The following is a 26,891-nucleotide window of genomic DNA, read 5'->3' on the forward strand; positions in this document are numbered from 1 at the left end:
AGCCCAAGGGCAGCGCGCGAGGGGCGTGGCTGCCCCGGCACGAGCAGCAAGTCCCGCCGGCCAACGCCTAGAAAGCCAGGCAGGAGCGGAGGGAACGGCTTCCCTCGGTCCCGGGTATTTGCGCCACGTGAGGCCGAGGCGCAGAACCCGGATGCTGTCAGTCTCAGGTCGGCGACCCCGCCAGCTTCCAAGATGGCGGCCGCATTGTGCCGACGGGCCAGAAGCCCACAGGAAGTGCGAGGGCGGGACTTCCGCCCGGCCCTCCTCCTACCGTCCGCCGCGGGCAAGATGGCGGCGCTGAGGGCTTTGCGCGGCCTGCGGGGCGTCACGGCCCAGGTGCTGCGAACAGGGGCTGGGGGCCGGCTGCCTATTCAGCCCAACAGGTGAGGCCCGGGGCAGCCGTCGACGCGCTGTCCCCAAGGCTGGGGACTCCACGGGCCCTGTGACCCCTAGGAAAGAATGAGCCGGGCCCGTGACCCCTCGCCCAGGCCTGCCGTCGGGCTCCATCCAGGTGCTTGGCGCCCGCTGTGGCGGAGGAGAGAGGGTCTTGGGCTGGTTCGGCCACGGGTGAAATCAGGTGTCCCCTTGCCCTGATGCTCTGCTGCTTCTGAGCCCCGTCGCGGGTGGCGTGCGATTGGCGAAGCTCACCTTGGACGCTGTGGGCCAAGAGGGGAGCCCGCTGATGGGGTTCGGTGAGGAGAGCGAACTGAGAGCCGCAGATTCCCAGTACGGCCTTCGCGCCGTCTTGAGCCGAGCTAAGGATGCGTCTGTCTCTCTGTCTGTCTGTCTCTCACACACTCACATCAGTTGACCTTGAATAAACACCTGTCTTGCATTCATGTTCACCAGGACGGGGATTTGAGGGAGCCAGCATCCCAATCTTGCATGCACAGGGGTGATAGGTGAAGTGACTCTGGGACTAAGTTGTTAGGAATGGAACCTGCAGAGTTCCAGCTTGTGCCGAAGCAGCACCTACTGTGTGTCGGCGACTCGGCATTGAGGAATCCCAGACAGCCTCCCCTGGTGTCTGCCTGTCTCTAAGGGGATGCGAGCGGAGCAGGCACTGTTCAGCCAGTTGTTTGGGGTCTGTCTTTAACTCCCTAGAGGTGCTCGGCAGTGGCAGCCCGATGTGGAGTGGGCAGAGCAGTTCGGGGGAGCGGTCATGTACCCCACCAAGGAAACAGCCCACTGGAAGCCTCCACCTTGGAATGGTGAGTGCCCAGAGCCCCTGTCCCAACCTGGTTTTTGTGTTCTTGAGTGCTCTATCTTAGGCAAGTTTTAGTTCCCACCCTTTCTGTGTTCATCATGCAAGTCAACAAACAATGGTAGTGATAATAGTATTTGTCAAGTAGAGAAAGTATAAGGAAGAACATTCCAGGAGAAAAGCAAGCGTAGGACCCAGCCAACCCTCGGAGGTCCCTACCAAATTCCTGTCTTTAGCTTCAGCTTTTCCCATAGGTTCAGTATATTTCCATCTCCTTGCTAGACCAGGTGGTTTTCCCACTGGCACCCAAATGACTTCCTGAATACAAACATTTCTTACTCCATCAAAACCAGCTTTTCCTTTTGACTTTTTGGTTTTGGTCAGTGGCTTTGCCATTCTCTCAGAGTTGAGACTTTTTGGTCACCTTCGGCTCTGTTCTCTCTCCTGCCCTCCATGTCTGTGCAGCAAATCACAAAACCACGCGGCTCTTTCCTAATGTCTCACATCTAGTCACCTCTCTCCTTCTTGTTCAGACTTACTGTGTGTTAGACCTTGATTATTTCAGGAGTCTCTTCCCTGGCTTCCTGCCACTGATCTGCTCTCCCTGTAGCTGTCCTATACAGTGTCACCACCTTCGTCTTCCCCAAACTTCGTTTTACATGTCATTCATTCTCATGCTCAAAAACCTTCAAAGGTACTTCCAGTTACTTTTCAAAAACTTAATGGTAAAAGCAGCTGAGTGCTCACCACGCACCGAGTGGTCTGTATGCACTGTTTTACTCCATCCTTACTGCAGGCCTCGGGGAGTGACACCAGTATTATCTCAATTTTGAGGAAATTCTGGTGCAGGGAGAGTACAGCTGGATCAAGGATGCACAGGTGGGTTTGTACTTGGGTCCGTCTGACTCCAGAGTCCATGGTGAAGAATTTGCATCGAAACGCTCGCCTCTGGTCTCAGATCTTGGTTCTTCACTTAGCAGTGAATGAAGCGCCTACTTAATTGCGTTACTGTGAAGGTCAAATGAGATAGTGACATAAGCCACTTCCTGTAGTGATTGGCACATGGTGTGTCTCCCTTAGTGTTATTAGTGATGCTACTGTCCCCACCACCTGCCGTCACTAATCTGCCTCTTGGCAGGGAAGGTACTTCCTTCCTCGTTTCTAAGATTGACCCATGTGGATCCCATAGCCTGGGTGTCTCTTCTTCTCACTGCCTCTCAGAATCATTCCTGTATTTAAGAGCCAGCTCAGATGCTGCCTCCATGGAGTCTTCACACTGTTCTTTCTTTTTTTTTTTAACATTTTTTGTTGTTGTTGTTCTTTCCTTCCTTTAAACATTGATGGTAAATTTGACCTGTGGTAGTAGTTTTCACATGTACTTATTTCCCAAGAGAAATTGGAAACTTCTTCAGGGTAAGAACTGTCATTAGTAGTGGTAAGAATTACAATACATGTACTGATTGGTCCATCAGATACCTTTGGAGGGCAGTGTATCCTAGTGGTTAAGAGTGTGGGCCCTGGAGCTGAAAGGCCGACTTCTGTGCTGGGTCTGCCGTGTACCAGCCCTGTGAGAAAGCGTTTATCCTCTCCAGCCTCAGTTTCACCAATGAAATGGGCTTAATAATAGTACCTAGTACTTGTGGTTGTTGTGAGAATTAATGAAAGTAAGCAAAGTTCGTAGAGTAGTCCCTGGCAGATGGTAAGGGCTATATAAGTGTTATCTGTTACTACTGTTCCTTTCCAAAAGGTATTCTGGGAGACATGGAGAAAGGGGATTCATGGTCCCTCTCATCACTTTAGATCTCCCTTCCCCCTTTTCCCATCCATGGTCTTCCTGGTCGCCGTGGAGATTAGGATACTTACGGTATAGCACGGTGAGATGGAAGAAGTGTAGGGACGGGTAACTCCTTGCTGTCTCGTGGGGGTTCCCAAGGGAATTACCCCTTGACTCTCAACTGTTTCCCACTTCTCAGATGTGGACCCTCCAAAGGACACACTGGTGTCGAACTTGACCCTGAACTTTGGGCCCCAGCACCCAGCAGCCCATGGTGTCCTGCGCCTGGTGATGGAGCTGAGTGGGGAGATGGTGCGCAAGTGTGACCCTCACATCGGGCTGCTGCACCGAGGCACCGAGAAGCTCATCGAGTACAAGACCTACCTACAGGTGTGGGCAAGCACGGCCTATGGCAGGACCTGGGGTACTTTAGCCTGGGACTTGGCCTCTTTACAGTCCCCAAAACCCCAGGGGAGGAGGGTTTTGAGGAGCGGCCCTTTGAGGTTATCAAGATGGTCTTGGCTGGGAGGATGGACGGATGTGGCAGGGGACACGTGACTTAAACCATCTGGATTTGCTTTATCCAGCGGCAGTGTCCTGCAGCCTGAGTACTCTCCCCGCTGTGCTGGCTGACTCCCAGCTTACACTCCCTTCCCCCTCACTCCGGTGCCTCAGTCTCCCTACTCAGACCAGTACGTCACAGCCACTGTCCCTGGGCTCAGGGCAAGAGGACAGAGACGTCAGCTCCCTAGGATTAGCAGCTGATTCTTGTCTCTTCCAGCTCTCTACGTTTATTTTTGAAACGCTCAGTGAGTCAGAGTGACTGGGAGGGAGTTTGTGACACAGTTTGCCGGTTTTAGGAGAACTGTGACCCTAGTGGTGAGGGTCAGATTCGCAGGCATGGATCTGAGAGGAGTCTGGGCGTTTTTCCTTACTGTCACGAAGAAAGGTCTTGATAGCAGGATGACGGGGTGAGGATTTAGAACCACTGACCAGAAACGGAGTCCCCTGGAGAGTCCAGGCAGTGGTGTCTTCTGGTCCCACAGTCCACGGAGTTAACCGTGTAGCCTGGTCCCACGTCACAAGGACGTCAGGACAAGAACTAACTGTCTCAGGGAGGGGCCCCTCCACTCCCTCTCCTTCCTGGAAGCCAAGGCTGGCCGACAGCCGGGACTGGGCTTCTTGGTTCCAGGGGAGGACCCCGGGAACCGTTCCCACTAGAAACAGACCGCACCCTTCCTGGCACTCCGTCTCCCATGTTCATGCCAGCGCTACCGACACTGATGACCTTTCCCCTTCAGTGTCTCAGAAGGGCAATCGTCTTTGGCGTCTGGGGCCAGGGGGCTCTTGGCAGTGGTGTCACAGGACTGATTGTTACATTTTCAGGAATTTTGTGAGCCACTTTTTATTAGTGTACAATTTAATACGTTCTGTTAAAAACCAAGGCAGGAAGTACTGGAAAACTCATACTTGCTAATTTAACTGCGAATTACTGTGCTGGGCTCCCGAGGTGTTTCCCTTCCTGTGTGTGGGGAGGGGACACTGCACAGCGCTACGCTGCCCTCTGGGCCGCTCCAGAGCCTTGTAGGAGACTGGTGAACACGGCGGCCTGGGTCCCCTGCCCCGCACCCTGCTGGTTATTGGGAGTTCCCTTCACCCTGCAAGGGCCCGGGGACTGGGAAGGCGTGTGAAGCAGCTCCAGGCCTGTGACATGGGCCCGGCTCCACGTCTTTTCAGGCCCTCCCGTACTTCGACCGGCTAGACTACGTGTCCATGATGTGCAACGAGCAGGCCTACTCGCTGGCTGTGGAGAAGCTGCTCAATATCCAGCCTCCGCCGCGGGCACAGTGGATCCGCGGTATGCCCGCCCCCGCGCGCCAGGCCCCGCTCCCCTCCTCGGGGTGGGTGCCGTGGATCCGCCCCACCCCCATTGTGGGTACAGCACAGCCCCCACTCCCCTCCTGGAGGCGTTGAACCCAAGCTTAGTCTGCAGACCCCGGGCTCTGTCCTGAACAGCTTGTCAGACTGGCCGCTTGGCTCCTCTGCTTGTCTTCATCTCTGCGCAGTGCTGTTCGGGGAGATCACTCGCCTTTTGAACCACATCATGGCTGTGACCACACACGCCCTGGACATTGGGGCCATGACCCCTTTCTTCTGGATGTTTGAAGAAAGGGAGAAGGTATGAGAAGAGGGAGGAGATGCGGAAGTGGGGAAGGTGTGAAGAGACAGGAAACGGGAAGGGACATAGGGCCACCACTCGGGGGAGGTTTGTGTAACCTGGGGCAGGTTCTTAGGGAGCTGTCATGTGGGCTCGGTTGGGAACCAGAGGCACGAGCAAGGGGGTGGACGTAGCGGGTCACTGGTTCCCTGTGTGTCCTTTCAAGATGTTTGAGTTCTACGAGCGGGTTTCTGGCGCCCGGATGCATGCAGCCTATGTCCGGCCCGGGGGCGTGCACCAGGTGAGCGGTCCCGTCGGCGCCCGCACCCGCCGTGGCCACTGGGGGGCAGCGCTGGCCTGTGGGAAAGGCCGTGCTGTGTCGACCGTGTCTCTGGCTTCTAGGACCTACCCCTTGGGCTTATGGATGACATTTATGAGTTTTCCAAGAACTTCTCTCTTCGGATTGATGAGTTGGAAGAGGTAAGATAGGAGTCGGTGGGGAAAAACCCCTCCTTCTCCCCAGGCGGGGCTTACGGGCTTTTCGTCCCCAGTTGTAGAGAAACACAGAGGTGCTTGAAGGGGTCACGACGTTCACCCACGTGTTCTTGACCAACAGATGCTGACCAACAACAGGATCTGGCGCAACCGGACAGTGGACATTGGGGTTGTAACAGCAGAAGATGCGCTGAACTACGGTTTTAGGTGGGGGCCGCAGACTTGTCACCTGGCGGGCGGGGGATGCCAGCCCCATGTCTCGGCTTCAGCAACAGGGGCACCTTCTGTGCCCTGTTCTGAGTTTGTGTCCCCTGCTGGGATTGTGGGGGAGGGGAGCGTGTCCCCTCCTGGTGGCAGTGACCCTTGTTCCTGGCGTGCTCTCCTCAGCGGGGTGATGCTGCGCGGCTCCGGCATCCAGTGGGACCTGCGCAAGACACAGCCCTACGACGTCTACAGCCAGGTGGAGTTCGATGTCCCCATCGGCTCCCGAGGGGACTGCTATGACAGGTGAGGCCCAGATTCTTCTCGGCTCCGTGTCCCTCTCAGCTACTTTCTGCTTGGCTGCACTTCCCAGTCTCTGCTGTGTGTGCTACCAGAGGTGCTTTTCAAAGCCCTTTCACACACGTGACGCCTCACTTCCCTCTGCCTTGTCCAGTGTCTGAGCTAGAACCGGTCAGGGCTGTGTTTTATAGCTGGGGAAGCTGACGGGCCTGGCCGTGCCAGGTGCCGCTCGCTCCACTCAGCTTCACATTCTGCTCCTGTTCACTGACGCTGCATGAGCCTTGCCACAGTTTTGTGTTCGGGTTTCTGACCACACCTGTTCTGTGGCCCAAAATGTGGCTGAGGCTGCTTGAAGAGGGAAGTGCCATACGGCATGTCTGAGAAAACCTGAGAGGCTCTGGGGAAGGGCCCAGTGCTAGGATCAGAAGACGGGGGCTCTGTCTGGTGGCTGAGCTGAGCAGAGCTGCTGCGCTGGGGCGAAGGAAGGGGGAACTTCTGGCGCTTTCCGGGTCACCGAGAGCAGCCTGCCTTGCTCCCCCCGGCGCGCCCAGCCTGTCCCGTGCACGGCAGGTACCTGTGTCGGGTGGAGGAGATGCGCCAGTCCATCCGAATCATCTCGCAGTGTCTGAACAAGATGCCACCTGGAGAGGTCAAGGTGGATGATGCGAAAGTCTCCCCACCGAAGCGAGCGGAGATGAAGGTCAGCGCGGCACACGGGGGCTGGGGAGGGGCCGTGGTTTTGGATTCAGTCCCGCTTTGTAGTTTTCCGTTTTCAGAGAATTCTCGGCATGAGAGTCAAGTGCCGCAGCCCCCTCTTCCTTATCTGCTCTGCTCATTTCTTGTCTCCATGAGGGTGGAGACACTGCCTGTGCTGAGGAACGGCCTATGGGACACTTGGCGTCTGGCTCACTGATGCTCCCCTTTCCCTCCCTCCAGACGTCAATGGAATCGCTGATTCATCACTTTAAGCTGTACACTGAGGGCTACCAGGTTCCCCCGGGGGCCACATACACCGCCATTGAGGCTCCCAAGGTGAGGAGAATGCCGGGGAGGGCAGTGGGCGACTGGAGATAGGCGTCCAAATAAATGCACGTCCATCAGGGAGAGAGGACGTGAGAGTGAATGGAGCTGCAGAGAAACATGCCTTCCTGCTAATGGAGGTGGTCCCCTCTTCCTTGGTCAGGGGGAGTTTGGGGTGTACCTGGTGTCTGATGGCAGCAGCCGCCCGTATCGATGCAAGATCAAGGCCCCTGGCTTCGCCCACCTGGTAAGAACCACTTGGTGACGCCAGCTCCATGGATGAGCAGAGGCGTGGCTGAGTGTGCTGGGGCGTCCGGGCCTTCCCTGCGGGCCCCCGACACTGTTGTTGTCTGACTCTCTCCAGGCTGGTCTGGACAAGATGTCCAAGGGACACATGTTGGCGGACGTCGTTGCCATCATAGGTACGAGGCCCACTGTGTCGTGTGTCGTGTGGATGCCCCAGCCCAGGGCTTGGACGGGTTGAGGACAGAACCTGAACTTCCTGTTCACAGACTGAGCACGGTAATGAGCTGTGGCTCCTGGGTGACACCACTTCTTCCCCTACCTAGGTACCCAGGACATTGTATTTGGAGAAGTGGATCGCTGAGCGGGTCCTGCCTGATCTGTCTCCTGTCTGTGAACTTCCTGTGCGGGGCCTGTGGTCGTTGGAGACAGGCTGTGTGTGTGTGTGTGTGTGTGTGTGTGTGTGTGTGTGTGCGCGTGCGTGAGCACTGGGCTATCTGACTTTCTGTGCATGTGCTGGGAAGCAGAAACTGTAATAAAATAGCCGCCTTCCGGCCCCTGTGCCGAAACTCCTCAGCGTCTCACTGTTGTTTTCGTTTTGATGGGAAACTCATTTGTTAACCCTCCACTTCTCTGTCAGACACAGTTCTTAGCAGTTTTTCCTGCTCATCCCCACCCCCTCCTCTGACTCTTGTCCTTTCCACTTCTCCATTCCCCATTTCCTCTTTTCCCCAAACCAGTTTGCCTAAATTTGCTGCTCACACAAATTGGTAAACTCAAATCAAGACGGGTACAGTTCCAGGTGGGTGGGAAAGGGCCGTGGTGGGACCTTATGGAAACTCGAGGGCAGTTATCACAGATGTGTCTGGGCAGGGCTGCAGCGATGGCGGGTCACACAGCCTCTCCCACGGTGGCCGTCCCCGCTGTCTGTAGCAGCAGGCCCTTGGTCACTGTAGGACTGAGGCGGAAGAGCCCAGCTCTCAGCTGCCTTAGTTGGCCCTTCCGGGATCCGCCTGGTCTGTGTGCAGGAAGGGGAAGGGGCCGAAGCTGGGGGAAGGCGTGGCAGGAAGGGGGGTGCTCTGTGGTCAGGGAGCTGTTTGCTGAGCACAGCCACACAGTGCCCTCACAGCGTCCGAGCCCCGCTCGCGGTCCCCACATCCTGCCCAGGATGCGTCCAGCAGTGGTCTTTCTCGTGCTCCTTCTGGCTGAACAAGCAGGTGAGAGGGTCTGGTGAGGGTGGGAGTCAAGGGCACGTGTTTGGGGGCCGAGTCAGGCAGGTGGGCAGCGGGTAGCGGGGCACAGAGACCCTGAGGCTGGTCCTGCGTGGTCCCCATGAGGACACACGAATCGTAGCTCCCTCCTTTCATGTCCCCCTCTGTCTTTTTCGGGATTGGTATGCACTTAAGGCTTCAGTTGGCAGGGGAGGGCAGTGTGTGACATGAAAAGCTGGTTTGGGAAAAGCTGCATTTCCGGTGGGGTGCCTTTGCTCTCCACTGGGAGCTGGTGTCAAGCTGTTTGAGTAATATTTACGTAGTGCCTTTAGGGGCTGCGGCCTGTCCTTGTGCCTGGGAGTGAGGCACGGGCAGTCAGACGGACGCAATAGCCACTTCTGTGGGTCATCGCAGGCACTTGTCAGCAGCTGGTGGGGGGCGGGCGGCATGCAATTCCAGGGACCTGAGCACTGGGGGAAACTGAGGCGACGACGGGAAGACCTCAGCTGCCCTCGGGCTGCAGTCAGCGTTCACGAATTCTCACTTCTTGCTCTGGGGTATCTTGTGAGAATGTGTTTTGAAGATGGATGGTTGCAGCTGGGGTAAGGGAAGGAGGTGGTGGGAGAAGTTGGGGAAATTGAAAGAAGTCGACGAGAGGACTTGCACCAGCCCAGCTGTGAATGTGGAGGGAAGAAGTGAGTGAGTGTCCAGTCTGCCAGCAGGAGACGAGGGGCAGGGCCACCGAACTGGAAGGAAGGGGCACACATTGGAAAGCAGAAATACCTGGACTTGGCTGCGGGCTCTGCCACGTAGCTCTGCTTCCGAGTCCTGGTGTCGTCATCCACACGGAGGTGACGGCACTTCCCTCACAGGGTGGCCCTCAGGTCTACACAGCATCAGCTGTGACAGGGCTACTCGTGTTCCGGTCACCCATAGGGCCGGGTGGATGGGTGCTCAGGCCAAGTGTGATTTTTGTCGTTGCACAAACTTCCTCTCAGTGGCCCAGGGTGCGTAATAGGGTAGAGTCCTTGCGACAGGCGGAATGGGACAGCTGTCGTTCCCTGGAGCCCTGTGTGCTGCGCCAGCCGTGTCCCTAAGGCCTGGGAAAGCAGAGGCCTTGTGTTTTCTGCCTGAAGGGGCTGAAGGGAACAGGTCGAGCAGATGACCAATCATGGAGTAATTGCCTTCCCGCCCATCCCCAGCTCACATCCTTCCTGTCCAGCTCTCAGCCACAGGTCACAGGACTTAGCAGAGACACTCCTGTGGTTTCTTCACTGAAGTTTGTCACTGCCCCCCTCTCTGGGCTGAGGTTTTGGTCTCTGCCCAGTGAACTCAGATGGGTCCCCTGAGGGCTGTGAAGTGCTCGGTGGTGACGGGAGCCCACGGTGCTAAAGCACAGGCTGCCTGTCAGGCCCAACACAGCAGCCCTCCTGGCGAGGGAGGAGGGTGGGGAGGGCTCGGAGGGAGGCGAGGTCCCCTCGCTGAAGCCCGACCCCCTGGCACGGTCTGTCCCCTCAGCCGCCCTGGCCGAGCCTCAGCTCTGCTACATACTGGATGCCATCCTGTTTCTGTACGGCATTGTCCTCACCCTACTCTACTGTCGCCTCAAGGTCAGGCTGGCGGGTGGCGTGGGCTGGCTTCCAGGGCAGAGGCGGGGAGAGGGTGGAGCAGAAGGGTGCCCATGAGTTTGCAGGGAGGCGGATGGGCCCTTGCTAATGACCTGTCCTCTTCTCCAGATCCAGGTGCGGAAGGCAGCTGTAGCCTGTGAGGTATGGATTCCCACACCTGGCTCGTCACAATTTTGCAGACTCGGCCCTTCTGGGGCTTTAGCCTTGGGGTCAGCGGCCCCTGGGAGGGCACGAGTCTGTGACGCTGACCTGCACAAGCTCCAGTGCCTTCCCCCCTCCCCCTCCCCCTGCCACCCTGCCATCTAGCTAAGTCACAAGTAAAGTACTCAGCAGGTGACAAGGAAGAGTAAAGCTGAGTGATGATGAGTGATGAGCCCGTGACAGTCGCATGTGTGTGTGTGTAGATACATATGTTTGTAGCCATGTGGGCAAGTGTGCATCCGTGCCCCACTGTCCTTGGGCAAGCCCTTGGCCCTGGGTGGGGACACGCTGAGGGGCCATGAAGGGTCATGGGTCTAACACCTTGCCCTTTGCCTCCACAGAAGTCAGAAGGCATTTACACGGTGAGTCAGGCTGTCCACCCGCAGCAGAGGGCAGGCGCTCAGCGGAGGGGGGGCTTCTCAGTGCCTTTTGAGAGGGTGGGCTGGGTGGGAGCCCGGGGACACCTCCCCTTCTAACCTCCTGACCTCCTGACCTCCTGGCCTGCACTCCAGGGCCTGAGCATGCGCACCCAGGAGACGTACGAGACCCTGAAGCATGGGAAGCCGCCACAATAACTGGAACAGAGGCCCTTGGCCATGGCCTCCCAGCCCCCATGGCCGGCACCACACACACCTGCCGCCATTCGTGCCCGCTGACCTACTCATGCTGACGTTACGTCCCCATCACTGGACCGGGAGGCTCTGCATCCCTTCCAGAGACCTGCGCTCAGGGGCTGGTCGCTATGGTTACACTCTAGCCTCACCCTGAGCGCACTCTCGTCTTCCCAGCCCCAACCCCTGAGTGATGGAGACGGAGTGCCACCAATAAAGCCGTCACACACTGGACCCCACGGCTCGATCACTCACCCTCTACCAGACGTGGGCTGGACACAGCTGCCCCAGGGTAAGGCCACCTCCGCTGCCAGCCTTGCAGAGCTCATGGCCTCTGGGACCAACACCGCCTGTGAAGGCGGACGAGCCCGAGCCCGGTCCCTAGCACGGGAACTCTAGTGCTCTAGTGGGCACATGTACAGACATTGCACCTCGGATACGACCTGTGGCCCTCCAGCCCCAAAGAGTGGGCAGATCCGAGTGTACCACGCAGGGCCCACGGGCGTCAGCTAGCCTGCTTGGAGAGCCAAACTTGCAGGGCGTATGGTGTGTGAAGGCTCGTGTGATGTTCCTAAAGAAAGGTTGTATGGGAACTGACTTCTCAGTGGGTTCTGGGCAAGAGGGACCTTATCGGACGGGTAGGGATTGGAGTTGGGTAAGGCCAAGGGAGACCAGTTGGGTCCAGAGGGGACGTCAGCACCTCTGAGCGCCTGGGGGTGGCTAAGGAGCCCCCCTGATACAGGCCTGTTCTGTTTCCAGCTCTGCCAGGAGGCAGGATTTCTGCAAGTATTTCTGCCCAGCAGCTCTGTCACAATGGGTCTCCAGTCCCCAGGCTCACCCGGCCACCCCCATGCAGGGCAGTACCCCATTCTCACAGTGACTCGCACCCTGCAGTGTGTTTTTCCAGCTCCTTGTACCATTTGATCCATTCCCCAACCCTGTGGTGTCGGGCTTTTTGAAGTTTCACCTGTCCAAGGTCATCTTGCAAGTGACAGATTGACATCTCTTTGTCCCCACACATTTTGCCACAAGAGAAAACAACAGATACTGGGAAAGAAAGGGGAGGAAGGTGGTTGTAAGTAGTGACGGTCTTGAGGGCCAGACTGAAGGGTATCAACACGGAGAAGGCATTGGAGCCACGTCTGGTGCCTGGGGAAGGTGATTTCAGACGACATATGAGAAGTGAGAGTCAGGGTAGGGAAGTGACTGTTTTGGTGGTAAAGTGGGGATACCTTTTACTGGAAAATGCCTCAGTTTCCCTTGCCCTAGTTTTGGGACTGTGAGCCTCTACACCAACCCAGCCCAATGCCATTCCAGAGGGGAGGGCAGCACCTCCCCTGGGCAGCTGACTTTGATGGCTTCCAAGTAGCACAGCTCCCAGTGTCTAGGAGACCTCCCGAGTGGGAGGTCTGCCAGGCCTCTGCCTGTCATGTCTGCTAGTTCCAAGCTCTCAAATGGCTACCAGGCACCCAGATAACATGGGGAGAGGACTGAGCGCCTGTGTTTTACTGTAGGGTGGGAGAGCAGGGTTTCCCTGGCTGGAAGGAAGGGGGGCTTGGGCGGCAGCCCTGGGTTCCCTTTATGGAAGCTCTCTCCTCTTCCACAATGGGCAGGAGGCCAGTGGGAGGGAGCCTTCATTTCCTGTGACCTGCGCAAGTGCAGCGGTTCAGTTCATGCCCTGCGCAGCTCCTCCGCAGAGCAAAGGTTCCCTGGTCCTCAGGGCAGACCCAGTCCCAGGCCTGCAGACTCCTTTGGTTTGGAGAAGAATCACGGCGCCCCACCCTGTCATTTCCCACGTTTGTGTCTTCAACCCTTTCTCCACGCTTCTCATCAAAGCCCCTCTCCTACTGGATTTCTCTTTGTCCCCCCTCGTCCCCCACCCTTCCTTCTCCCAGTCCTAAACAGAGCCTGGCTCACCACTTGACTCCTTTAATATTTATTGTGGAAACAAGGAATAGGGAGGGAGAGGGGCTCTAGGCTTGGCCATCTGGTGTTCTAGGGGCCAGCTGGGAATGACAGACAGTGGACCCCTCACTAGGCCTCTGGCTGTGTTTCGAAGTCCATGAAGTAGCCCAAGAAGTATATCAGATCACTTCCAGCCTTCTTGACCAGGGGTGTCAGCTGCTCCTCTGTCCTGTTCAAGTAAGCCCTGGATATGCAATGGGTCAGAGGTCAGTGTGAGGGACCCGAGGCATGGGCAGGACCTTGGTGGAGGTGGAGGTGACACCCAAATCCCCAAACGCTAATGCACAGCTTCTAGGTGGAGAGGCAAGCCGCCCACTGGGAGTGGACGCACCCTGGAGACAAACCCAAAGCCCAGCTCCTGCGGCCCATCTGTTCACGATGCCCATGGCTCTGGGGGGGACGAGGCAATCGTTCTCTCTGGTTTGACCTTGTCCCCCTGGAGCCCCACCCGAGCCCTGTGTTCTGTGGGATTGCCCATGTCCCCTCTTTCCCCTCCCCAGCACCTGGGCCCTGAGACTCACTGGGCCTGGGTTTGGAGCTCCAAGCCACTGGCCTTTCCCACCAGCTCCTTGCCGTAGTTGGCCAGGGTCTGGAAGTACTGGAACAGGCTCTGCAGACCCGGCTCCTCTGCCTGCCTGCGAACCAAAGCCCCTGCACACAGACACACGCAGTCTTCTCAGCTGGGCCCCAACCGCAGGTCCTGCTGTCCTGCCACCCTCTGCGGTGCCCAGCCCAGCTCACAGCCCTCCCCTAACAGGTCTCCAGCCCCAGGTCTTTGAGGGTTCTCGGGGCTGTACAGAGGGGCCGTCTTCGTCTTGAACCCTCCGGCTGCCAGATCTGGGCACAGGACAGCTGACAGATGGGCAGCTAGGAGCCCTACCCCTTTCCCTAGGGGCCCCCGGTCCGTATCACACCTACCTTCAAGTCTACAGATAGTGAGGAGCAGCAGAGTCACTGCAAGCAGCTTCATGGTGGTAACAGTGGAGAAGGTGGCTTGGGAGCAGCTGGTGGCAGGGGAGGACACAAGTTGAATGGGCCGCGGCCCCTCCCCAGGGACCCGTACCTAGCTGCTCACACCAACCTGGCTCCCGCCCTCCCCACAACTGAAACCTGGTTCTCTTTGGGTGCTGCACACTGCTGGTGCTCCCTCGGCTTACCTGGTCAGTGCCTCTGTCCTTGGCGTCTGTGCCTGACCTGGCTGGGGTGACAGGGGCTATATACTTGTCTGCTTCCCCACCCCCTGTCAGCTGACAAGAACTGTTGAGGGACCCGTTGGGGCAGGGGCCAGTCGAGTAAACAAGTTGGAGACCTGGGGGAGGAGAGGACAAGTACACAGGGCCGCATGGTGACAGGCTGGGAGGCAGTCACACAGGCTTGCGTGGAGGCCCATCGGAGGTTTGTCCTCTCCGGGTCTGCGGCAGCAGGAAGCTGGAGCACTAGTGAGTTTTTCTCTGGAAAGCTCTGACATATGAAGCCCTCAACACTTGGACACTTTGCCCCATTATGCGTAGATCTCATCTCCCCAACCGTACCCACCTTCACTGCAACTTGGCAGAAAGGTATTGGGGAACAGAAGAAAGGGAATGGAGTTGAAATTAGGGGCAGAGGGCGGGTGTGACTGACTCAGTCCCGTGTTAATATGTGATGAGAGAAGACAGAGAGCCCAGAATGACCTCTAGTGTGCTGACCAATGAGTGGCTCTACCCCCAAACAAAACAAAGCAGGCTCTGCCCTGCCCTGCCCTGCCCCCTTGGAGGGACCTGGCAGGAAAAGAGGTTAAGGTGAAAGGATAAAGGTTGAAGATCCCTGGTCATGGGATCGCTTATCAGTTCTAGGTGGTGGTCAGCCAACATGAGTCAGCAGCAGCCATGGTGTCCCTCTGAGTGAGGCCCCAGCCCTGATTGGGAGGGAGGGACGGACATTCATTCCCCAGGCCCAAGGCATTTGGGTGAAGTCAGCCAAACAGAGACCAGAAGCGTTCGATCTCTCACCCTTTGACCCTCAGGGTGTGCGGACAATCCTGAGAGGTGGGGGTGGAGACGTGCGGGACAATGAGATGGCCAGTACCCAGACCTCCATGAATCCCGGTGCACACCCCTCCCGCGCCCCGGGCACCGTAAGGCGCTGAGCTGGCTCATCCCTGGAGCGGAGCTCACGGCGCACACGGGCGGGCGGGGTCCATATTCCTGAACTTTATTCGCCAGCTCAGCCTGGGGAGTCAGGGAAGGAGGGGTTAACCACCGGGGGCAGCTGTGTCAGGGAACAGCTCCAGAACCGAGGCTGCGGCCCCTGCTGCAGCCCCAAACTCGCACACCCATTCCCATTCCAAAGGGATGGAGGGAAGGACGAGCGGTGCGGGCGCGCGTCCCAGGAGAGCTGCGCTCGCGCGCTGAACGCATCTGCGGAGCACGTGGAGGGCTGCGAGGAGGGGCCCGGGGCTGGTGGGGTGCGGGCGCCGAGGGCGCGGTCAGCCAGGCTTGGAACAAGTGCACCCAGCCGTTCCCTGCGCCACGCTTCCCAAAAGGCAAGTCTCCAGGCTGCGTGGCGGAGGGAGGTCGGCGGCCCAAGCTCGCTCACGTTCCCTCCGGTGTCCAGTGCGCTCCCAGGTTCCCCCGACCTTGAAGAGGCCGGCGACCTAGACCCAGTGAGTAAGTCTCCCGAGCCGCCATCAAGCCCCGCCCGCATCAGCAGCGTCGGGGCCGGCGCTCCCAGGACCCGGGCCTGCCACTCCTCTGCTTCCTCCTCTCCCAATGGCCCCTGGGAGATGGAGGCCGGTTTATTTTTTTTTTTAAGCGATTGGGCAGGGCCCTATCAAGGGAAGGTCGGGTCTCCGGAAGCTTTTTTGCCCGATTCCAAGATGGCGCTCATGACCACGCTGAGAATGCAACGTGAAGCCGCAGTTCTGCCATCACTCAAGATGGCTGCCCCCACCAAGATGACCGGGGTGTGCCGGGGGGATAGGGGCAGCAGGATGGTCTGAGACGGTAAGGGCTACTGCTCCGTTGCAAGCCTCGCCTTGGGGCCTAGGAATGAAGAGTAGAAAGACTAGGAAGCTGGGTGAGGTCTCTGGTAGGGCTAGGGTTGCAGAATGCGTAGGGGACGGGGTGACAGGTGGGGGTGAGGGATCAAAGATGGGAAGGGACTGTGGCTGGGATTCAGTCTCCCCCCTGGTGCCCTCTCCCCCCACTCTTCCCATTCCAGGTCTTGCGTTGGACCATGTGGAAGTTTCTAGGACTGGGGAACCGGATGATGGGGGGTGGCGCCCGTGGTGGGTAGAGAGAGGAATAGCGTCTTTTCCCAGGCTAACCCCGGCCCCTCCCCGTCCTCTGGACTGAAATGGGGAACACGCTGGGCCTGGCACCGACGGGGGCTTTGCCGCGCCGGAGTCCCCGTCGAGAGGAACCTCTGCCCAACCCAGGGAGCTTCGATGAATTGCACCGTCTATGCAAAGGTGAGAACTTCGCATCTGGGTGTCTCAAGCTGAAAGGGCAGAGGAGGGCAGGGTCTTCAATGCAGGGTGTGCAGTGATGGGAGGAGGAAGGGGAGAACACAGCTGGAACGTCCAGCCTCAGGGAGGGTTAGATGCTGGAATGGGGTGGAGCGTTTGGTTGCAGGACTGGAAAGGAGGTCAGTTCCTCCACAGCGCTTTCTGCGCGCGGGGTTGAAAGGGGAGACTCCTTCTTGGGGAAGAGGTTGCTTGTCTGTGCTTCTTCCTCCCCTTCCCCCTTCAGATGTGTTCCCAGCACAGATGGAGGGAGTGAAGCTCGTCGTCAACAAGGTTCTGAGCAGCCATTTCCAGGTGCTCCCACTTCTCCAGCGCCTCCTCACGTCCCTCCCTGCCTGTCCCCATCCTCTTCTCATTTCCTTTGTGTCCACCGTGGCCAGGCCCTATGGGACAGGAGGGAGGCTGTGGGGCTCTCCTTACCTCCCTTGCCTGTGGTCCCCTCTGTATATGTTGTGATAGTTGGGATTTTTAGGAGGCCTTCTGGATGGGGAGAGGCTGAAGGATGGGATGGGGGCCTGAGTGGAGCAGGAGGTCTCTCTCTCTCTCTCCTCAGGTGGCCCACACTGTGCACATGAGTGCCCTGGGGTTGCCGGGCTATCACCTCCACGCGGCCTATGCAGGGGACTGGCATCTTAGCCCCACTGAGGTGAGGGCTCCACACACCTGGAACCCGAGTGCAGAGGACAAGGAGATGTGTGTGTTCTGGGGAAGAATGGGCAGGGCACCTCCCTGCTTCTCTGGGTGTCTTCTGAATGGGAGGGGGGAGGGTGGGGACACATTTGTGGGTGATGGGTGGGAGGGTTTTTTGTGGCTCCACTAGGGGGCGCTGGGTACCGTTAAAGAAAGCCTATAGGATTTGGATTGTGGCAGAGTGGTGCCACCCACTTAGTCTTCCTGTCTCTGCTCCCTGGTCAACAGGTGTTCCCGACGGTGGTAGGGGATTTGGACAGCAGTGGCAGCCTCAACGCCCAGGTCCTGCTCCTCTTGGCAGAGCGGCTCCGAGCCAAGGCTGTCTTTCAGGTGACCCCTGGTTCCTGTCTCCCTCCACCCACTGAAGCATTCATTCCTTCTCTCTCCTCCCTGAGTGTCTTGCTCTGGGGGTCCAGAGAGAGGAAAAGAGGCAATAGTGATGGCAAAGAGGGAGGGAGATGCTACTTCTTGCCTTCCCTCCCCAGACACAGCAGTCCAAGTTCCTGACGTGGCAGTTTGATGGCGAGTATCGGGGAGATGACTACACAGCCACTCTGACCCTAGGAAATCCTGACCTGATCGGGGAGTCAGGTGAGCAGTTGGGACCAGGTTCTTTTTGTCCTGGCCGCCCAGTTGCTCATGTTGGCTGTGCCTCTTCGTCATCTGTGCAGTTCAGGGATTAGAAAAGGAACTTCTTGGGCAGGCTGGGCTGGGACTCCTGGGGGTGAGGGGCTTCTGCCCATTGTCTCTAGGACTGACTCCATGTCTCCCACTCCCAGTGATCATGGTCGCTCACTTCCTGCAGAGCCTCACTCATCGGCTGGTGTTGGGAGGAGAGTTAGTTTACCACCGGCGGCCAGGCGAAGAGGGGGCCATCCTGACCCTGGCTGGGAAGTACTCGGGTATGGGATGACGAGGACAGTGATGGGGAGGGGGCGTTCTGGACGCGGCTGGGCTTCCTGGCCTGTGGCCTCCTGCAGTGACGTTCCTTTTCTCCTGCACGTTGGTTTTTGCAGCTGTACACTGGGTAGCTACATTGAATGTGGGATCGGGCGGGGCCCATGCAAGTTATTACCACAGGGCAAATGAACAGGTGAGACTGCTGACCCCATTTCCCAACCGGCGGGTCAGCCATGAACTTCCCCCTCCCCACCCCCTCCAAGGTTCTGCTGACCACTGTTCTTCTTGCCCACACTTCGCATACATTCATTTCCTGCATGCCGGACCCCTCTGCTGAGCCCTGTCTGGACCCTTCTAGTCTTCACTGAGACAGACCCCTCTCCCATTCTTGCTCCTGATTCTCAGGTTCAGGTTGGAGTGGAGCTTGAGGCAAACACAAGGCTACAAGACACAACCTTCTCCTTCGGTTACCACCTGACTCTGCCCCAGGCCAACATGGTGTTTAGAGGTGAGGGTCATTGGGGCAATGCTGGGAGGCACGGCGGGCCTCGGGGCTCCCCCTTGCTTCTGTGATGCCTTTTTCCAAGCCCCGTGAACCATCTCGTCCTTGTTCTCCCCCCAGGCTTGGTGGACAGTAACTGGTGTGTGGGTGCTGTGTTGGAGAAGAAGATGCCCCCCTTGCCCGTCACCCTGGCCCTCGGAGCCTTCCTCAATCACTGGCGCAACAGATCCCACTGTGGCTTCAGCGTCACTGTAGGATGAGGTTGTCCCAGAGTCCCCAGCAGCTGCAGCCGCTGAGTCAGGTGCCCCAGGGCCAGAGAGTAGGCCCCTCCCCAGAGCCCACCTTGCTGGGTGACCTCTGGGTCCCGGGAGCAGAGTGGGAGACAGGCTGTGCCCTCCCCGGATTTGGAGCTGCCACAGGGGAGCTGATGAGGCAGTGGTTGGAGGCTCTCCCTCTGCCGCCAGCCCAGCGTCATCTTCCCGTGCTTGTGGCTCTGGACAAGGGAGAGGGGCTGAGGGGTCCATCCGGCTGAGCTGTCTCCCCTCACTCTCCCCTGCCTCCATTTCTCCGTGGATTAAGCTCCTCGCCTCTTCCTCTTCCGAGCAGAAAAGTCTGCATGGGCTAGATGGGCTAGCCCCCCATCCTGTTTTCCATCCCAGAGCCTCAAAGCTGGGAAGGAATCTTTGACCTCAGAAAGCGGGGCCACCCCTTCCAGAGGGGCGTCCTCCTTCTCCAGACCCTGTGTTTCTGGAGCAGTTTTACCCCCACGGTCACTCCACTCCCCTGTCCCCCATGACTGCATGGACAGGCAGTTATTGCTTTAGTCTTTCATTGCACCCACTGGGCTCCCTTTCTGCAGTGCCGGCCTCTGGCCCAGCAGCTGCCCTTTGCAGTCCAGTGTGTCCAGGTGGCGGGGCCTCAGCTGCACACCTCCTGGAGCAGAGGCATCATGGCGGACAGCCCCTGCACGTGCTGGAGCTGGTGTCTATACGCACTATTAATGCTTCGGAGCTCAGCCAGCAGGCCCAGCAGCTTCGCGTACAGAAACCTTGGGAGGAGGAGGTGGCATGGTCACCACACGGTCACCAGGGAAAGCGGAGGGAAATAAGGCCGCTGAGAGTCCCGTCCTGAGGCCCCGAGCCCCTGAAATGCCTCTGTGAAGCTAGGTCTGAACTCTAGAGAAAATGGTTCCACTGTGACAGGTTTGTCAGAGGTCCCAAAGTTCCCCAAGGGCCCTCTGTCTGACACTGTCTTCTCTCCCCGTGCTGTTTGTCTTGAACCCAGAGCTCCGAGGCCCTCGTGTGAAGAAAGCCCAGACTTGGCCAGAACTTCAACTGTGTGGAACGTGAGGGTCTGGTCTAGAGCAGGTTCTAGAAGGTGGGCGTGTTCTGTGTGTAAAGTGCCCTCTTCAGGCCAGACTGGCCCGTTGAGGCACGAACGAGAGCACGTGTGGACCACACTTCAGAGCCTGGAGCGGTCATTGGACTGTTGACCTAGGGACCAGCTGTGCCCATGAAGCTGTGAATGATGTCACGTCAAGGGGAGTGAGACATGGAAGGAATTGGCCCAGTGGAGATGGAGAAGTGGGGAAGGCCCAGGAGAGAGTAAGCGAGACCCTGGGAAGGGCCTTTCAGCTGGAAAAGGTGGGTGGGTGAGGGACAGTGTCATCACTCAGGAATGCTGTCATTTGCATCTCAACTGAATAAAAACATCTGGAAAAAGTGAGATGAAACAGCAGTAGGAGCAATCAGGGTGCTGGACTGGATGAGAATGGAGGGAAGGACTACACCCCAGGGCCCTGTGTTCCCAAAGGGAAGGACAGTAGAAGCCTTATGTTGCGTTCAGGACCTCTCCCTCCCCATGTCCCCTCCAGGCCCCCATGTCCCCATACCGATTCCGGGGCCTGGGCTGCTGGTCTTTGATGTAGGTCTGCAGAGTCAGTGCCATCTCCTCCTGCACCTGCTCAATTTCCTCCCTTCGGGTGACCCCTGGCCGGTCTGTAAGACGGAGCGGGGGGCGGGGAGGGACAAGGTGGGGGCTGCACAGAGCCCCAGGCAGTGGAGGCTGGGATAGATAGCCCCATTCCACGGGTTTGACGGCTAAGAGGCCTGGGGTGGATGGCTCCACAGAGCTGGGAGTTTGGGGAGAGTTGTTAGAGCCAAAGCTTGTGGACGTTGGGGGTGCTCACCTGGAGAGAAGAGAGCCATGGCGGCCAAAAGCGCATACTCGGGATCCTGGAGCTGCAGTCGCCTCAGGGCTCCGTGGAAGCGAAAGAGCAGCTCTAAGCACTCTGTCTGGAACCCCACTGTGGGAGAGACAGGCTCAGGAGCCTCGGGTCACCTTGCCACCCGCCATAGCACAAGGACACACGCCCCCACTGTCCAGCACCATCTCACCATGGGCTCCGTCTTCTATTGTGTAGCGAAGGGGACCACAGAGGAAATGCTGCGATTGCAGGCAGAATGTGGTGTTGAGAGCGATGTGACAGATTTCTATAGTGGCCCCCTTGAGGAGGGAGATCTGGTTCTCCAAGGGCAGGGACCTGCAGAGGCAGGAGTCAGGCCTGAGCTTCCGAGAGGACGGCAGCAGCCCTGACTTGGGACTGTGAGACTCCAGGCCTGCGGCTGGGACAGGCCGAGGGACGGGATGGTTTGCTGGGTGACCTTGTTGCTTGGTGGCGGGGGATTATAATTTCCTGGAATGTTTTCTTCCGGAAAGGTAAGGGGAGGCCACACACCGGAAGATGGGCAGGTCCTTGGTGAACTTGACCACTTGCTGCACCATGAACGTGTTGATGTCTGCGAAATGCGTGAGCAGGGGCAGCACAGGGACCAGGCCGGGCAAGCGCGGCTGCCGGGTGAACAGGTGCTGTGGGGGCTGTGGGGCCAGAGCCCAGTGAGGCCCGAGGCCGAGGCCCAGGCTCCTGGGGTCCATCCAGCCTCATCTCAAGGGCTGCCACACGGCCCTCCCTCAGACCAGCCTCCCAGCGCCCTGTGGGCCACGTTCCAGCCCCAGCCCCGAAGCCTCACCTTGAACAGCACAAATTGGTGGAACATGGAGCCCAGGTGACGACTGTGGGCCCCCAGCAGCGTCTGGACCAGCGCTCTCTGCTCCTCACTCAGCTGCTCAGCTGCCTGCCGTGCCCGTCGCTGGGCCTGCCGTGCCCGTCGCTGGGCCAGGGCTTCTGCAGACAGGATCACTGCCCAGGCGAGAGATGTGGCACAGCTGTCAAGGCCAGCCCTAGGTGGGGACGGCCACACACTCTGCACCGTGAAGGGTGTGGGAGGGAGGCTTCCTGAGGCCCCAGGTGCTGGGTCCTGTCCGGTTTCCCCGGCCCGTGGGACACTGCCACCGAAAGCAGTGCACTAGGCTGGGGACAGGAAGTGTGGACAGTGAAGTGGGAACCGAATGAGGAACTTTGGCTTCTGGGGGCCATTGAAGAGAGAGGGCTCTGGATTCCTGAAGCAGCACCGACATGTGCACAGCATCCTCATCGCACAGGTTCTGAGGTTCAATCTCATGACTTTAGCCCTAGGCGGAGGCAGGGCAGCTGTTACCCATATTTTTTAGAAATGTAAACAGGCTGAGATTCCAGTGACAGGTTGTCACAAAATACTTAAGGGATGTAGATTGAATTTCAAACAAAATTGTTTGACTTCTGCAGTTTCCACTTCTCCACATGACAAGTAGTGTGATGTCAAGAGAAAAGCTGAGCTTGAACCTGGACACTCCGACTTCTTAGCGGAGTAAACCTGGGTGAGTGGACTTGTGTGCGTCCCATTACACTGTCTGTTGGAAGCATAACCTCAGTACCTGGCACACAGAAAAAGCATTCCGCCCTTAATTCAACGGTTATCAAGTACTTCCTAAGTGACAGGCACTATACTTGAGAGACGAGAGGAAAAAGCAGGCCAGGTGTCTGGGGAAGAGCATCTGGGGAGGGAATGGCCACTGCAAGTTCAGAGGACCCAGGGACAGTCAGGTGTGTCTCAGGGTGGCCCCAGTCAGTGTGGCTGGGATGGATTGAGCAAGGGGGAAGGAGTTGCAGACAGAGTCTGGGAGGCCGCGACATCAGGGGAGAGGCAGAGCCCCTGCAGATTTCCAGCACTATGGTGACATCACCCAACTTATTGGAAAAGCTTCCTGTGCCTGCTGTGTGGGACAGGGAGGGCACAGGCCAGTCTGGACTCGGGGGTGGGAGGGGCGACTCACTTTCCTTCTTCATGCCGGCATCGAGGCACTTCCGCAACCTGCAGGCTGGGCAGTGCCGCCTCTGGGCCTTGTTGATCTTACAGCTTCCGGCAAAGGGGCAGCTGAGACCAGTGCTTTTGCCAACTGTTCGTCTGTGAGAGATGGACGCTGTGAGGGTCGGGGATGGCATTGGACAGGTGGGTATGTGAGGGGCTGCGGTGACATGCTCTAAAAGATCTATGGTGATATGAACTAATCTGAGCTGTGCCCAGAGGTCCTTGAGCGTGGACAGGGCACAAACACCCTGAAGCATTTCTGTGGGGGCCTGGACTCAGCAGACAGCCCTAGCTTGGAGCTTGGCGCGTTTTGGGCAGTGAGGACACATAACGGCTCTGGACTAAGGGTTGTGTCCATGGGACACACACTAGGCCTTCCGACTGTTATTACGCCACCTGTTTATACAGTGCTGAGGTTGGCGAGATGCCGTGAGCTGAGCACAGGGCGTTAGGCTCAGGGTGCGGGAGGAATGGAGCTGCACGAGCTTGGGCATGTGACAGGCTTAACGGCCACCTGGCAGGGGCCGTTTCTGTTGGGGAGCAGGCTCTCACCTGAAGAAACCCTTGCAGCCCTCACACGTCAGGGCATGGAAGTGGTAGCCTGTGGCTCGGTCCCCGCACACCACACAGCTCCTCGACTCGTCTTCCCCACCGGCCATGGCATCAGGTGGGGTGGCTGTCACAGGCCCCTGAATGCGGGAGGGTTAGCAGTCAGCTCTGGGCTGCCCTTGACCATCTTCTGCCCCTTCTGCAGCGTGTCTTCCTGAATCTGCCCTGAGTTGGACCCCCCATGTTATCTCTATTGTTTTTAGTCTCTATCCCTCATAGATTTCCTACCTGCTCTTCTCAGGCAGCATGTCACCTGCAGGCCACAGAATCTGGTGTGGGAGGCCTGTCTCCAAACTCCCACTGTGCCCCTCTTTCCCCATTGGCCTCAGGAGCTGCCCATGTCTGGGGTTAGGGATTCTGGCCCTTGGTACCTGGACAACGTAGAACTGTGTGTGTGGCCTGCAGTCCTCAGAGTCTGCCTAGGTAGGGCACAGACTCTGGACCCAGGGCAAAGGCCTGGCTGGCAGGTTTTCCCAGCATGCCCATGGTGCTGGTTGATGGCATATGGGGAGGGACCCTGGTGGGTGGGACCTCATGACTTATTAGGACCTGCTGCCAATTAGACCCATGGCGATTTTCCCTACTGCTGAGCTCCGGGCTACATCGGCAGTGCCCTCTGTGTGGGTCCTGGATGAGCTGGAAAGAGAGGGGGAAACAGCGCGCTTTTTCACATGCAGAATGTCAATAGTAACAACATGTGTAAAGCTACACAAGACTCCCAAACCAAAGTTCAGAGACTGGGGGCTAATTAAGGGCTCATGCAAAGAGCTAGAAGAGGTCCCACTTCCTAACTGGGGAGGGCTGAGAATGGGAGTGGCCTCTAATGTGTCAGAGGTACTTGGGATTGATTTGGGGACTCTTGTGGCAGGCGGGCTGCATGGGCTTGTGACCTGTGCAGCCACACGAGGCCCTGCGCTGACAGGGCTCTTGGGCTTGGTTTAATGTTGGTCTCTTGAAATTCTTAGTGATTTTGGAAGAAGGAGCTCTGCATTTTCATTTTTTGTTGGGCCCCGCTAATTATGTCCCCAGTCCTGTCTAATGAATAAGCTGAGAGTCAGAGGAGCCTTCCCTGGGGTTGTCAGTGTTGTGTTGACACTGAAGGCACTTTGGCCAGTGTGAAAAGTATACACAAGAAAAAACGTATATATATATATATATATATATATATATATATATATATATATATATACTCGTGTGTGTGTTTGTGTGTGTGTGTGTGTGTGTATGTATGTACACTATCCCATCTAGGAACAGAACAAGTAATTTCAAAAGCTGTTTGGATGTTTTGGGGACGGGCAATCTGTGGGTATGTGGGATACAAGTCTGATTCCACACATACTGGAATAACGTCCAGGTCTGTCTTCCAGTGTGAAAGGTCCTGTCACTGCAGCTATCCCCGGGTGTTTGCTGCTTCTGCACTAACACAGTCTTCTGCCACTAGAAATAAACAGTTTTCCTTTTTTTGCTGTCATGTCTTCTGCTTCTCCAGTTATGAGTTAAATTATAATTAATGTTGTTTTACAGACAAGTTAGAAACCCAAGTGCAGGCTAGAGACATAAAAACACACCGAGAGAGACAGAGAAGAGCCTGAAGTAAAAAGAGCCTTGTTTGCACCCCCAGAATGAGCTGGGAACCCTTCCTGTCAAGTGGTACAGCTTCCAACTCTGCATAACATATTGCGTTTTGAAATAAGATGAATTCCAGAGAGCACAGGTGCTTTGATCTGGCCCCGGGAGACGGTAAGCATGTTTGCGTGTGTGCATCTGCTGGGGTCTTTGCTTGCTGGAATTCATACTCATTCAACCAACAAATATTGACTGAGAACCTGTGATGTGTGAGACACTAGGGACGAAAAGATGAGTAAGACGCTCTGCTGTCCTCGTGGGGATTAAATGTGCTGGTGGGGGAGCCAGACTTTTAAGTGGATCTAAAGTAGTCACACCACGGAGGGTGCACAGAGCATTCTGGAACTACAGAACACAGCCACCGAGCCCTGCTTCGGTGAAGGGGTGTTGAGGGGGAGGCAGAAAAAGCTTCCTGGAGAGGTGACAAGTGAGTTGATTTTTAAAGAATAATGAGGCAAAAATCCGAGGCAGCTGAGGCAGAGGGTGCGAGCTGAGAAGTTCAAGAAACCAGGTACAGAAACCAGGTACAGAAAAGCAGATGTGGTAGAGCCACAAACAGGCCCCTCCTGCTGGGATTGGGAGGGGAAATGTCTAGAGAGTCAGTGTTGAGGCAGAGATGTGGGCAGGTCCTCCTTCCTTCCCCTCATCCCCCGCCAGGGGTCGATGTCATGCCCTGTCACTCCTGCCTCTTGGCCTGTGCGTGCCCACCACCTCTTGGTGGAGCCCAGGCCCTCATCATTTCCCACTGACAACTGCAGCAAGCAGCCCTCACCTCTAAGCCACCCTCCCTGCTGCTGCTATTTCTAAAATGCAAATGTAATCATGTCTCTTCCCTGCTTAAAATTCTTCATTTGCTTCCCATCACCTTCAGGATAAAAGCCAATCTCTTTGGCAAGTCACACAAAGTGCTTTGTGATCTGGCCCCCATTTATCTCTCTGGTCTCATATGTGGCAGCCCCACTCCCGCCCCACACCTAACACATGACACTTTGGCTCTAGTCACGCTCAAGCATTTAGGGTTTCCTGGACGCCTGGGCTCACTCACCTTGAAACATCTGCCCTTGGCGTCCTGTCTGCTTGGAAGCACCACACATCCCCTCCCCCAGCCTCCTGCTCCTCTGGGACCTTCAGGCCTGAGCACAGGGTCCCCGCTGGGGGCCTGGGAGCCAGAGCTGGACCTCAGCGCCCACCACACTGCAGAGAACTTGTCTTTCTGCCTTTGTCAATCAACTGAATAGTTGAAGTCAAGCACTGCCTTTGTTTTGGATCCTTAGGGTCTCGTATACTCTAGGCACATGTAATAAATGATTGTGGAGTGAATAAATGGGCTAGGACGTGAATGAAGGTCTGATCCCAAACACATGCTTTTCCCATGTGGCATCACGTTATTATTTGTGAATGCTGTCACTCATTCCTCAAATATTTAACGGGTATCTGCTCTGTGTCAGGCCTTTCCCAGCCACGTGGGTTCCGTGCTGTCACCTGGACCCATCCCTGTGCCCCTTTAGCGGCTGTCTTTCCTACCTGATTACCCTTTGCTGTCCTGACTCTGCTCACTCATCAGTCTTCTAGTCTGATTCCTGACTCCTTTCTGAACCGTTGCTACCTGCCATGTTTACATTTGACGTGCAGCCGACCTCGCTCAGGTGTCCCCTGAGCCAAATTTCCAGTCTGGGCCTGCTCTCTCCTGGTTGGCCCCCCAGGTTCTGGCACAGACACTACTCTGAAGGGCTCAGGTCACCTCTTTTCCTTTGCACCGTGTAGTCTGGTTTATTCTTTGGTGTCTCCATTCACCAGTGCT

At 57.1% G+C, this 26,891-nt stretch overlaps 5 protein-coding genes across 10 annotated transcripts; 3 read left to right on the forward strand and 2 right to left on the reverse strand.

The window, feature by feature from the left end:
• Window positions 1–192: 192 nt before the first annotated feature.
• NDUFS2 (NADH:ubiquinone oxidoreductase core subunit S2) lies at window positions 193–11,280 on the forward strand. The gene is made up of 17 exons (XM_019712920.2): window positions 193–383; window positions 1,105–1,211; window positions 3,178–3,368; window positions 4,716–4,836; window positions 5,045–5,157; window positions 5,363–5,437; window positions 5,539–5,616; window positions 5,753–5,838; window positions 6,019–6,138; window positions 6,703–6,832; window positions 7,069–7,164; window positions 7,316–7,399; window positions 7,517–7,574; window positions 7,722–8,612; window positions 10,343–10,375; window positions 10,777–10,797; window positions 10,948–11,280. Exons 1-14 carry the CDS (start codon window positions 193–195, stop codon window positions 7,757–7,759), a joined length of 1,488 nt encoding a protein of 495 aa, XP_019568479.2. The 3' UTR covers window positions 7,760–8,612; window positions 10,343–10,375; window positions 10,777–10,797; window positions 10,948–11,280.
• Window positions 8,478–11,280, forward strand: FCER1G (Fc epsilon receptor Ig). The gene is made up of 5 exons (XM_019712947.2): window positions 8,478–8,612; window positions 10,125–10,216; window positions 10,343–10,375; window positions 10,777–10,797; window positions 10,948–11,280. The coding sequence occupies exons 1-5, from the start codon at window positions 8,564–8,566 to the stop codon at window positions 11,008–11,010; spliced, it is 258 nt and encodes an 85-aa protein (XP_019568506.1). The 5' UTR covers window positions 8,478–8,563; the 3' UTR covers window positions 11,011–11,280.
• A 1,686-nt stretch (window positions 11,281–12,966) lies between these two features.
• APOA2 (apolipoprotein A2) lies at window positions 12,967–14,215 on the reverse strand. The gene is made up of 4 exons (XM_019712952.2): window positions 14,169–14,215; window positions 13,930–14,015; window positions 13,533–13,662; window positions 12,967–13,195 (listed from the first exon to the last, which is right to left on the reverse strand). Exons 2-4 carry the CDS (start codon window positions 13,979–13,981, stop codon window positions 13,081–13,083), a joined length of 297 nt encoding a protein of 98 aa, XP_019568511.2. The 5' UTR covers window positions 13,982–14,015; window positions 14,169–14,215; the 3' UTR covers window positions 12,967–13,080.
• Window positions 12,967–23,964, reverse strand: NR1I3 (nuclear receptor subfamily 1 group I member 3). 6 transcript variants are annotated; one of them, XR_012492938.1, is made up of 11 exons: window positions 23,693–23,891; window positions 23,408–23,544; window positions 22,821–22,951; window positions 21,638–21,807; window positions 21,346–21,485; window positions 21,005–21,150; window positions 20,797–20,913; window positions 20,500–20,605; window positions 14,169–14,320; window positions 13,930–14,015; window positions 12,967–13,195 (listed from the first exon to the last, which is right to left on the reverse strand). XR_012492938.1 is itself a non-coding variant. In XM_074322370.1 (9 exons), the coding sequence occupies exons 2-9, from the start codon at window positions 23,512–23,514 to the stop codon at window positions 14,173–14,175; spliced, it is 1,065 nt and encodes a 354-aa protein (XP_074178471.1). In that variant the 5' UTR covers window positions 23,515–23,544; window positions 23,836–23,964. The 6 variants fall into 6 exon arrangements, 5 of the variants coding, with proteins under 5 accessions (XP_074178471.1, XP_074178472.1, XP_074178474.1 ...); XM_074322370.1 differs by lacking the exons at window positions 12,967–13,195; window positions 13,930–14,015 and having other exon boundaries at window positions 14,173–14,320; window positions 23,836–23,964; XM_074322371.1 differs by lacking the exons at window positions 12,967–13,195; window positions 13,930–14,015; window positions 14,169–14,320 and adding an exon at window positions 15,894–16,034 and having other exon boundaries at window positions 23,693–23,894.
• On the forward strand, window positions 16,329–20,333 carry TOMM40L (translocase of outer mitochondrial membrane 40 like). Its single transcript, XM_019712945.2, has 10 exons — window positions 16,329–16,462; window positions 16,743–16,810; window positions 17,070–17,162; window positions 17,435–17,536; window positions 17,692–17,797; window positions 17,986–18,108; window positions 18,223–18,299; window positions 18,512–18,614; window positions 18,729–18,869; window positions 19,893–20,333. Exons 1-9 carry the CDS (start codon window positions 16,348–16,350, stop codon window positions 18,866–18,868), a joined length of 927 nt encoding a protein of 308 aa, XP_019568504.1. The 5' UTR covers window positions 16,329–16,347; the 3' UTR covers window position 18,869; window positions 19,893–20,333.
• Window positions 23,965–26,891: the final 2,927 nt, after the last annotated feature.

The sequence above is a fragment of the Rhinolophus sinicus genome, linkage group LG17 (genome assembly GCF_036562045.2).
Source record: "Rhinolophus sinicus isolate RSC01 linkage group LG17, ASM3656204v1, whole genome shotgun sequence".
NCBI lineage: Eukaryota > Metazoa > Chordata > Mammalia > Chiroptera > Rhinolophidae > Rhinolophus > Rhinolophus sinicus.